General features: G+C 37.4%; 1 protein-coding gene across 5 annotated transcripts; it reads left to right on the top strand.

Moving 5' to 3' along the window:
• Positions 1–7,887: 7,887 nt before the first annotated feature.
• On the top strand, positions 7,888–11,714 carry LOC112750271 (uncharacterized). Of its 5 annotated transcripts, none has more exons than XM_025798907.3 (5): positions 7,888–8,485; positions 9,567–9,634; positions 9,753–9,928; positions 11,018–11,126; positions 11,241–11,714. In XM_025798907.3, exons 1-5 carry the CDS (start codon positions 8,245–8,247, stop codon positions 11,538–11,540), a joined length of 894 nt encoding a protein of 297 aa, XP_025654692.1. In that variant the 5' UTR covers positions 7,888–8,244; the 3' UTR covers positions 11,541–11,714. The 5 variants fall into 5 exon arrangements, with proteins under 5 accessions (XP_025654692.1, XP_025654690.1, XP_025654694.1 ...); XM_025798905.3 differs by having other exon boundaries at positions 7,936–8,485; positions 9,543–9,634; XM_025798909.3 differs by having other exon boundaries at positions 8,103–8,485; positions 9,543–9,634; positions 11,254–11,714.
• Positions 11,715–11,966: the final 252 nt, after the last annotated feature.

Genomic DNA, 11,966 nt, shown 5'->3' with positions numbered 1-11,966 from the left:
AGGAGAGATAACCCTGAGAGTCAATGAGGATGAGTTTAAGTTGAATGTTGTCAAAGCTATGCAACATCTAGACACATCAGACGACTGCCTGAGCGTTGATATTATTGACTTCCTGGTGGAAGAGGTCAATATGACTGAGAGTCTCGAATCAGAGCTAGAGGACATTTTTAAAGATGTTCAGCCTGATATGGAGGAACCAGAGGAAACAAAAGAACCTCTGAAAACTCCTCAGGAAGAGGAGAAACCTCCTAAACCCGAGCTCAAACCACTACCACCATCCCTGAAATATGCATTTCGGGGAGAAGGTGACACTTTTCCTGTAATCATAAGCTCTGCTTTAGGGCCACAGGAAGAGAAAGCACTAATTCAGGTGCTAAGGACACACAGGACAGCTCTTGGATGGTCCATAAGTGATCTTAAGGGCATTAGCCCAGCCAGATGCATGCACAAGATCCTATTGGAGGATGATGCTAAGCTAGTGGTTCAACCACAGAGGCGGCTAAATCCCGCCATGAAGGAGGTGGTGCAGAAAGAGGTCACTAAGTTACTAGAGGCTGGGATTATCTATCCTATTTCTGATTGCCCCTGGGTGAGCCCTGTCCATGTTGTCCCTAAGAAGGGAGGAATGACAGTGGTTCATAATGAAAAGAATGAACTGGTTCCCACAAGAACAGTTACAGGGTGGCGTATGTGTATTGACTACAGAAGGCTCAATACAGCCACCAAGAAGGATCATTTTCCTTTACCATTCATAGACCAGATGCTAGAGAGACTAGCCGGTCATGAATATTACTGCTTTTTGGATGGCTATTCAGGTTACAACCAAATTGCAGTAGATCCACAGGACCAAGAGAAAACAGCATTCACATGTCCTTCTGGAGTGTTTGCCTACAAAAGGATGCCTTTTGGTCTGTGTAATGCACCTGCAACCTTTCAGAGGTGCATGCTCTCTATCTTCTCTGATTTGGTAGAAAAGTTTCTGGAAGTCTTCATGGATGACTTTTCAGTATTTGGAGACTCATTCAGCTCCTGCCTTAACCATTTAGCACTTGTTCTAAAAAGATGCCAAGAGACCAACCTAGTTTTAAACTGGGAAAAATGTCACTTTATGGTGACTGAAGGGATTGTCCTTGGGCATAAAATTTCAAACAAGGGAATAGAGGTGGATCAAGCTAAAGTTGAAGTAATTGAAAAATTACCACCACCTGCCAATGTTAAGGCAATCAGAAGCTTTCTGGGGCATGCATGATTCTATAGGAGGTTTATAAAGGATTTTTCAAAAATTGCAAAACCTCTGAGCAATCTGCTAGCTGCTGACACGCCATTTATGTTTGACACAGAGTGCCTGCAGGCGTTTGAGACCCTGAAAGCTAAGCTGGTCACAGCACCAGTTATTTTTGCACCAGATTGGACATTACCATTCGAACTAATGTGTGATGTCAGTGGCCATACCATTAGTGCAGTAGTGGGACAGAGGCGTAACAAGCTTCTGCATGTCATTTATTATGCAAGCAGTGTCTTAAATAATGCCCAGAAAAATTACACAACCACAGAAAAAGAATTACTTGCAGTGGTTTATGCCATTGACAAGTTTAGATCATACTTAGTAGGATCAAAAGTGATTGTGTACACTGACCATGCTACTCTTAAATATCTACTCACAAAGTAGGAATCAAAGCCCAGGCTCATAAGATGGGTGTTGCTTCTGCAAGAGTTTGATATAGAAATAAGAGACAAAAGGGACAGAGAATCAAGTTGCTGATCACCTGTCCCGGATAGAACCAGTAGCAGGAGCATCCCTCCCTCCTATTGAGATCTCTGAAACCTTTCCGGATGAGCAATTGTTTGCTATTCAAGAAGCTCCATGGTTTGCAGACATTGCAAACTATAAGACTCAAGGTTCTCCTTCTGTAACCATGGAGAGGAAGCATGAAAAGTTTCTCTCACTGCAGAGTCAACCAAAACCCCCACAGTCAAACTCTAAGTTTGGTGTTGGGAGGCCACAACCGAACTCTAAGTTTGGTGTTGGGAGGTCCCAACCTTGCTCTGATTATCTGTGAGGCTCCATGAGAGCTCACTGTCAAGCTATTGACATTAAGGAAGCGCTTGTTGGGAGGCAACCCAATGTTATTTAATTATATCTATTTATTTTCCATTGCTATTTTATGTTTTCTTTAGGTTGATGATCATGTGAAGTCACAAAAACTACTGAAAAGGCAAAAACAGAATGAAAAACAGCATTAAAAACAGCACACCCTGGAGGAGGAGCATTCTGGCATTTAAACGCCAGAAACAAGCACCAAGCTGGCGTTAAACGCCAAAAACAAGCATCAACCTGGCGTTAAATGCCAGAAACAGGCTACATTTGGGCGTTTAACGCCAGAAACAGGTAGCAGTCTGGCGTTAAACGACAGGATTGCACTGCAGGGGCGTTTACACGCCTAATAGGAGCAGGGATGATACATCCTTGACCCCTCTGGATCTGTGGACCCCACAGGATCTCCACCTACCTCACCATTCAAATTCAAACCATTCCCCTCCCAAACCCACCTATTCACACACCTCCATCTCCTCCATCTTCTCCACTTCTTTCTTCGTTTGCTCGAGGACGAGCAAACCTTTTAAGTTTGGTGTGGAAAAAGCATTACTTTTTATTTTTCCATAATTCAGTGGTAGAGCAATTGACTGCAGATCAAAAAGCTATGAGGGAGGAGCAACAAAGGCAAGGAAGAGACATAGAGAAGCTCAAGAGCACCATTGGTTCTTCAAGAAGAGGAAGACGCCACCCTTATTAAGGTGGACCCATTCCTTAATCTCCTTGTTCTTATTTTCCTGTTTTTCGTTTACTATGCTTCATGTTTAATTATGTTTGTGTCTTTACTATATGATCACTAGTATCTAAGTGTCTATGTCTTAAAGATATGAATGTCCTATGAATCCATCACCTTTCTTAAATGAAATTTTTTTTCTGAAAAAGAAAAAGGAGTACATGAATTTTGAATTTTAAAATAGTTTAATTATTTTGATGTGGTGGCAATACTTTTTATTTTCTGAATGAATGCTTGAACAGTGCATATGTCTTTTGAATTTGTTATTTATGAATGTTAAAATTGTTGGCTCTTGAAAGAATGATGAAAGAGGAGAAATGTTATTTGATAATCTGAAAAATCATAAAAATGATTCTTGAAGCAAGAAAAAGCAGTGAAGAACAAAGCTTGCAGAAAAAAATGCAAAAAAAAAAGAGAGAGCAAGAAAAAGAAAAGGCAAGTAGAAAAAGCCAAAAGCTCTTTAAACCAAAAGACAAGAGCAAAAAGCCAATAGCCCTTAAAACCAAAAGGCAAGGGTAATAAAAAGGATCCAAGACTTTGAGCATCAGTGGATAGGAGGGCCTAAAGGAATAAAATCCTGGCCTAAGCGGCTAAACCAAGCTGTCCCTAACCATGTGCTTGTGGCGTGAAGGTGTCAAGTGAAAACTTGAGACTGAGTGGTTAAAGTCAGGGTCCAAAGCAAAAATAGAGTGTGCTTAAGAACTCTGGACACCTCTAATTGGGGACTTTAGCAAAGCTGAGTCACAATCTGAAAAGGTTCACCCAGTTATGTGTCTGTGGCATGTATGTATCCGGTGGTAATACTGGAAAACAGAGCGCTTAGGGCCACGGCCAAGACTCATAAAGTAGCTGTGTTCAAGAATCAACATACTGAACTAGGAAAATCAATAACACTATCTGAATTCTGAGTTCCTATAGATACCAATCATTCTGAACTTCAAAGGATAAAGTGAGATGCCAAACCTGTTCAGAAGCAAAAAGCTAACAGCCCCGCTCATCTAACTAAGACTGATCTTCATAGATGTTTTTGGAATTCATTGTATATTCTCTTCTTTTTATCCTACTTTGTTTTTAGTTGCTTGGGGACAAGCAACAATTTAAGTTTGGTATTGTGATGAGCGGATAATTTATACGCTTTTTGGCATTGTTTTTAGGTAGTTTTTAATATGTTTTAGTCACTTTTTATTATATTTTTATTAGTTTTTAAATAAAAATCACATTTCTTCACTTTACTATGAGTTTCTGTGTTTTTCTGTAATTTCAGGTATTTTCTGGCTGAAATTGAGGGAGCTGAGCAAAAATCTTATTCAGGCTGAAAAAGGACTGCTGATGCTGTTAGATTCTGACCTCTCTGCACTCGGAATAGATTTTCTGGAGCTAGAGGAGTCCAATTGGCGCGCTTCCAATTGGGTTGGAAAGTAGACATCTAGGGCTTTCCAGCAATATATAATAGTCCATACTTTTCTCAAGTATAGATGACGTAAACTGGCGTTCAACGCCAGTTCCATGTTGCAGTCTGGCGTTCAGCGCCAGAAACAGGTTACAAGTTGGAGTTCAACGCCAAAAACAGGTTACAACCTGGCGTTGAACTCCAGAAACAGTCCAGACACGTGAGAAGCTTAAGTCTCAGCCCTAGCACATACCAAGTGGGCCCCAGAAGTGGATTTTTGCACTATCCATCTTAGTTTACTCATTTTCTGTAAACCTAGGTTACTAGTTTAGTATTTAAACAACTTTTAGAGACTTATTTTGTACCTCATGACATTTTTAGATCTGAACTTTATACTCTTTGATGGCATGAGTCTCTAAACTCCATTGTTGGGGGTCAGGAGCTCTACTGTGTCTCGATGAATTAATGCAATTATTTCTGTTTTCTATTCAAACACGCTTGTTTCTATCTAAGATGTTCATTCGCACTTCAATATGATGGATGTGATGATCCATGACATTCATTACCATTCTCAATCTATGAACGCATGACTGACAACCACCTCCATTCTACCTTCGATTGAATGAGTATCTCTTGGATTCCTTAATCAGAATCTTCGTGGTATAAGCTAGAATCCATTGGCAGCATTCTTGAGAATCCGGAAAGTCTAAACCTTGTCTGTGGTATTCCGAGTAGGATTCAAGGATTGAATGACTGTGACGAGCTTCAAACTCGCGAGTGTTGGGCGTAGTGACAGACGCAAAAGGATCAATGGATCCTATTCCGACATGATCGAGAACCGATAGATGATTAGCCGTGCGGTGACCGCGCACCTGGACCATTTTCACTGAGAGGACGGATGATAGCCATTGACAACGGTGATCCACCAACACACAGCTTGCCATAGGAGGAACCTTGCATGCGTGAAGAAGAAGACAGGGGGAAAGCAGAGATTCAGAAGATAAAGCATCTCCAAAACTCCAACATATTCTCCATTACTGCATAACAAGTACTATTTAATTTATGCTTTTTACTCTTCATAAATATAATCACTCTTATCATTGATTTCCTGACTAAGAATTACAAAATAACCATAGCTTGCTTCAAGCCGACAATCTCCGTGGGATCGACCCTTACTCACGTAAGGTATTACTTGGACGACCCAGTGCACTTGCTGGTTAGTGGTACGAGTTGTGAAAAGTGTGATTTACAATTCGTGCACCAATGGGAATTCATCACTTCTATGGGCCTTTTTGATGAGAGAAAGATGTAGATGATGCAAGTCATCAATAGACTATCGTTAGATGATTCGGATGTGATAATGTAATCCAAGTCAACATCACTCAAGTCTTCCTCGACACGATCAACTGGTTCGTCAAATTGAATTTGCTTCGCCGCTACCGAGGGTGCATGCGGGTTCGAAGACGATGGCCTACAATCACCACCTACGTTACGAACTACAGCGTACCACTCCATCACATGTTACGACATTAATCTCATATGTACATCGAACATGAGCGTCACATACTAATTAGCTTCGACCCAAAATGTCCTATTTCGAAACCCTCAACTCGAGAGCGTTGATAAAAATCTGTATGCAATTCTCTCAACCTCTTTAGAAATAAGAGTGGAAGTGGGCCGAGCTACATGGTGGGACTCGCGACTCGACTCGTTTTAGGCTCGGCTCATTTATTAAATAGGTTAGGCTTGGACTTTTTGTAAAGCTTTTTAGTTAAAAAGGCCAGGTCATAGTCTTTAAAAAAAAGGCAATAAAACTCGTTGAGTCGGCTCGTTAAAGTATTTTTTTTTGTAAAAATAAATTATTCTTGGTTTAGATTTTTAACTATTCACTTATATTAAATACAAAACGAAATTGAAAAGAATCAATGGTCAAGATTAGTTAAAATTATACCTTTTTTATTAAAAAAAAGTTTATAGATTGTAAGTATGATTATGATATGTGACTAACGATTGATATATAAAAGAATTCTTCTTTACAAATGATGAATTATAAATTTTGGAATGCATTTAATGTAAATTTAGAATTTTTAAGTTTATTATTTTGAGTTATAATGTACGAAACATGCTTTTTAAATAGGTTCGTGAGCTTGTCGGGTTTTAAATAGGATAGACTTGAGCATGAAAAATAAGCCTATGAAAAGTAACAAGCCTAGGTTTGAGTTATCTATTTACAACATGGGTCAAGTTTATCAAAAACTAAAATTTGGTTCGGCTTGACCCATTTCCATCCATACTTGAAACTTAGTACACCCATACTAGTTAATATAAAAATTTTTAGTGCATCCAAAAAATCAAGACAGCAAATACACAACAATACAAATAAATCGCATTCAAATATTACTCTCCTCTCATCACTTTTAATTATCTCTTTCGAATAAATTACCACAAAAAAAAGAGTTGAGTATTAGTTATGTATACGAAGAATAAAAAAAGAAGAAATATAAATGAGTGGAATTGAAGTAGTGTAATGAGCCAAAAATCTCTTCATATATTGTAATTTAATAGTATAAGATACTGAGACACTTAAATATAAATAAGAGAAATTCTCCACATACAAGCATTTTTTTATACAAGTCTTTACAAGTCATTATATTAACGCGCTTGAACCGTTACTGCACGTTCTTCTTCCTCTTCCTCTTCTTCTTCTTTTCTTTCGTTTCTTACTTTCTCTTTCTCCTTCTTCAACCGTTACTGCACAATTTCACTGCACCTTCTTCTTCTTCTTGCTGCACATTCTTCTTCCTCTTCCTCTTTCTCTTCTTCTCCTTCTTCATTTACGTGCTTTTCTCTCTATTTTCTTTCTTTGTTATTCTCGATTTCCATTATTTTTTGATATCAAACTCTGAAATCGTTTTTGAAGAAGAAGAAGCAGCAGAAGATGAGGAGGAGAAAGAGAAAGAGTTCTGAATTATGCATAAGGTGTACTTCAACGAATTTTGGGTGTATTTCTTAAATCCTTTGGGTGTAGTTTTGTAATCCTTTGGGTGTATTTCTGTAATCTTTTGGGTGTATTTCTATAATCATTGTACTTCAACGAATTTTGGGTGTATTTCTTAAATCCTTTGGGTGTATTTCTGTAATTCTTTGGGTGTATTTCTATAATCGTTTGGGTAAATTCCTGTAACCATTTGGGTGTATTTCTGTAATCGTTTGGGTGTATTTCTGAAGTTTCATTATCTTCAAAACGATTTCAAAGCTTGATTTCAGAAACCATTAAAATCGAAAAAAAAAACGAAGCAAGAATACTAGTAATAAACGCAAGTAAAATGTCTAATAAAAAGGCAAAGAGAATAACGAAGAAATACATGGAGGAAGAGGAAGAAGAAGAAGAAGAGGAAGAAGAAGAAGAAATACATGGAAGAGTCGTTCAAGAAGAGGAAGTGGAAGAGGAAGAGGAAGAGGAAGAGGAAGAGGAGTTGTTCATAATACACGGTGAGTTTAGCGCTTTGGAAACTGAATAACGCATTAAAAGATCCGTATGTATAGCAACTTGTAAAACTTGTAAGTCAAAAAGACTTGTATGTGTAGCAAGGCCTCTATAAATAAACGTATACCGAGGATTGAGTATCTGATTTCTAAATAAATGTGCAGTTTACATGTAGCATGCGTGCAATCGGTTATTTTAAATACTGTATTTTATTTGGGTACTGAATTACCAAGTTGTGAATCACTGGGTTGTGTTTTAATAATTTTTTAATCTCAGTACTCAAGATGTATAATGAATATTTAAAAAAATAAATACTCTACCAAATATATATTTCGATAAATACTAAATTTATTTAATTTGAATAAAAAAACCCCTAACCTTCGGACTAATTTGGTGTTTACTCTTTTATAAAATTATAATAAAACCTTGCGGAGGGAAAAAATATGAATAGGAAAATGGTCCCTGGTAAGTGCTCAACTCACCACCGTCTTGTATACTGCTGTGTACGGTGTTTAGGGTTGTAGAGAGAGCATCAAAGCATGGGGAGAGCCATTACTAAGAGCATGATCAGGAGGATGATGATGACGACGACGAAGAACAGCGCTGTTGGTCATTTTCTCCGACGGACCTCAACCGCTCACTTGCACAGCTCGCCTCTCTTCCATTTACATAACCCATCTTCTCTCACTCATCACGTTGTTCAACAAAAATCCCATCTTTGCCCCTTTTCCTCTGATCCCCGTCGGTTTTTCAGCATTAGCTTCTCTGACGATGTTCGAGGTTATCATCTCTAATCATCCTTTCATTTGTTTTCCTTCTGTATTTTGTACTCTCCATAACGAGTCTATTTTTTAAATTATTTTTAAAAAAAAAAATAGTAATTGGCTTGTCAGTGATTGATTGTTTGAAGTATTTAGTTGGTTTTGTAGCTTTGAATGCCATGATGATTATAAAGTATAAACCCTGGTTATCTTAAGCTTCGTAATCAATTTTTGGCTTAATCTTTGACCATTGACCAATTGTTAGATTGGAGAAAAACTTCTCCTTGAGGACCACCTTGCATTTGCTCCGCTGGTTTAACCTAAAAATCTCTTCATAATTTCTAGTTATATTTTATTAACACTATCAATTTTTACAGCCACAAAAGCTAATTGTTCGGGTAGGTTATTTGAATTTTGAAGTTTTTGGTTAGCCTTTGAGTTTAGAACAGTTTCAGTTGTATAGTCTCAGAGGTTTTGGCACGAGTGGGAACTGGGATGGGAAACGCTTAACAGAGGTCTTCCATCTTTATTGTCTGATATGGATTTTTAAGCTAATAATTTCAGAAATTATTAGTTGCTTGCTTTCCTTAGTTCTGCTATTGGATAGGAGTTTTCTCTTTTTCTTTTTTCTTTCTAAATGACTTGCTTAGAGATCTCAGGACATGGTTTCTTCCTAGACCAATACAAACTATGAAGAAGGATTGAAGGGTTCTTTAGTTATGTAGTTTTATCGTAAAGTCTTCTTTGCTTTCTTTCTTTGTTTTACTTTAATGCTTTTTCCTCAGGTTTATGGTTTAGTTATACAATAACTTAGATCTTGTGCAACATTTCAAATGCAACAACTTCTTATGGTAAAACTTGCTGAATGATGCAATTAGTTGTCAATGTTCTAGTTTGCTTTATGAGATTTAGGTGTTTGTTCTTTCTTTCCTGGCACATTGATAGATTTTCCCAAAAGGATAGGCTATGTGAAGTTGTAAATCTCTTTCTTTCCAACAGTTACTAAACTAATATGTTCTATGCAAAGTTATATATCTCAGCATTTACCACATTTACTACAACACTTTTTTTAACAGGTTTGTCTATTTCAAAAGTTGCAGATGAGGCAAGTGAAGAAGGAGAAACCACTGATGATGGATGGGAAGAAGAAGACGATTCTGAGCCTATGGTACTATGTCATTAATTTGACTCTTAACTTTACTTTCGTGTAGAGCTCTTCATTTCACCTATATAATGAATTTAAAAATATGATTACCATTGCTTATAAATAGATGCTCTGTGTGTAGATTGGTGATGGGGGTGATGGTGGTGGAGTTGCCTTGCATAATGTTCCCTGGGGCCAGCGGGCGCTCTCTGTTGCCAAGGATATCCTTAAGGAGTTTAATGAGGACATTGAACTATATGCTTTCAAGACTAGTCCTCGAGGATATGTTTATGTGAGATTAGACAAATTAACAAATGAGTAAGATTACAGCTTTCAACCTATGTCAAATACAACCGTTAGTAGAAAATATTTACAATAAAATGAAGTTATTGTTGTGTGAACAACGGTGACTCAAAGCTTGGGGAAGCTGATATAGGGAAGTCTAATAATTCTCTAGGACTAGGAGAGATAAGATCCAGTTTCAGTTCAAACTTTAAGTGTCAGTGTCATAGTTGAAGCCCCCACTGAGTTAGAATGACGAGTTAAATGGTTAAATAATCATCACAGATCTGACAAGGATGCTCATTGCCATGAATTTACTGCAAAAACTCTCCTAATATAAGCTCAAACTGGTCGTGAGAAGTCCACGATGAATCACATGGCCCTGTACCGTCTATTTGATATTTGAGGTTTACTACTACTTTGAGTCTGAGATAGGCACATGGCTGGTGAGTTTGTGATAATTTTGACCTTAAGTTTTCGTGGCTGTTTGTAACTTTAGGGATTGGCAGACTCATAATATGAACTTTCCAATGGCTCAATTTATTTATTTTGTGAAAATTAAATTCCAAAAAGAAACATTTTCGTTTCTTTATTTTCAAATGTTTTGATGAGCTAATATAACTCCAACCTCAATCATTTTACTCCAATCAAGCTCTACTACTAGAGCTAATCTCTAGCCATTTTCTGCTCAAAACATTTACAGTTCAGTATTACCACATTCCACTTTCTACTCCCATCCATTTCTAACAACTTACACCTAGTCTAAGTTTACGTTTCTTACTTGCAGCATATAGCATGAATGATTTGTTTCTCATTTTCTGCATGGCATATTAGGCATAAAATCATGCCACACACACGGAGACCCATATGTACAGCTTTGTAGCGGATCTGGGTGAAAAACCAATTGCAGAATGAGAATGTATTAGTTTAAAATTTGTGGGAATCAAGACAGCATATCTACATATATTTTTCAAATTGGGTCTAGAGTGGGTTTGATTATAAAGCCTTTCTACAAGAAGAGGTTTCTTTTAAGATTTCAATCCATCAAACTTTCACATTTACCTCCTAGTATTTATTTCTGATTACAATTAGTTTGGTATTCAGTTTTCTGTCTTTCTTTTTCAGATATGGCTGTCCAAGCATGGAAGAGCTTGAACGATATAATCAAGAATACAAGAAAAGATTAGATGAGGTTGGAGCACTTGGAGAGATACCTGAGGATTTGGCACTTGAGGTAATGCATAGTTGTTGCGTCATACATGTTGTATGTAGTCAGTAGAAAATGAATATCCTCTGAATCCTATTCAGTGCATAAAATAAAAGTGCACTTTTTGTTTGAACTTTGAAGGTTTCATCCCCAGGTGCTGAGAGGATACTAAAAGTGCCAGATGATCTTAATCGTTTCCAAGACATGCCCATGAGAGTCCACTATACGGAAAATACAGAATCCAATAGCACAGAAGAGGATGGAGTTTTCTTGTTAGAGTCTATAGAGAAAGAATCAGAGGTATGTGTGTGGAAGCTGGCAGATGTTAAAGAGAACAGAGACCCTCTCAGAAAAGGCAAGCCTTTAAGTCGAAAACAGAAGGATTGGCGATTAGAATTGCCGTTTAACATGCATAGAATGGTAACCCTGTATCTTGATTAATTCTTAAATCGTTTTGCTACCTACATTTAAAAAACTAGATATGACATTTGGAAGTAGTTTTGGAGGAAAAAATGTAGTTCTTTTCTGAGTTATACTTTTCAGCACAGTACTAGGTGATGTTCTGGTTTATTAAACTTTAAATTAATTGAATATAAATACCTGTTAATTTGGACATAGGTCGTTTATCTAAGCAGCTGTGCAAGAAGTTCATATATGAAATTGTAAGAACTGATATCTAGTGAAGATAATATGATGTAACAGTAGCAGGAACCTATTGATGTGAGGTAGATTCAGTATGGTTTATCCTCCCTCAGGTGCTTGGTATTATTTTTGAAATAACAAAGAAGAAACAGTGATAGTATCAAGCTTTCGAGAAGCTTGACTCTCTCCTGGTCTTTAGTCTAATCTCCAAAATTCTGATATAGT

Source organism: Arachis hypogaea, chromosome 15 (genome assembly GCF_003086295.3).
Source record: "Arachis hypogaea cultivar Tifrunner chromosome 15, arahy.Tifrunner.gnm2.J5K5, whole genome shotgun sequence".
Taxonomy (NCBI): domain Eukaryota; kingdom Viridiplantae; phylum Streptophyta; class Magnoliopsida; order Fabales; family Fabaceae; genus Arachis; species Arachis hypogaea.
This window is presented reverse-complemented; position numbering and strand designations above follow the sequence as displayed.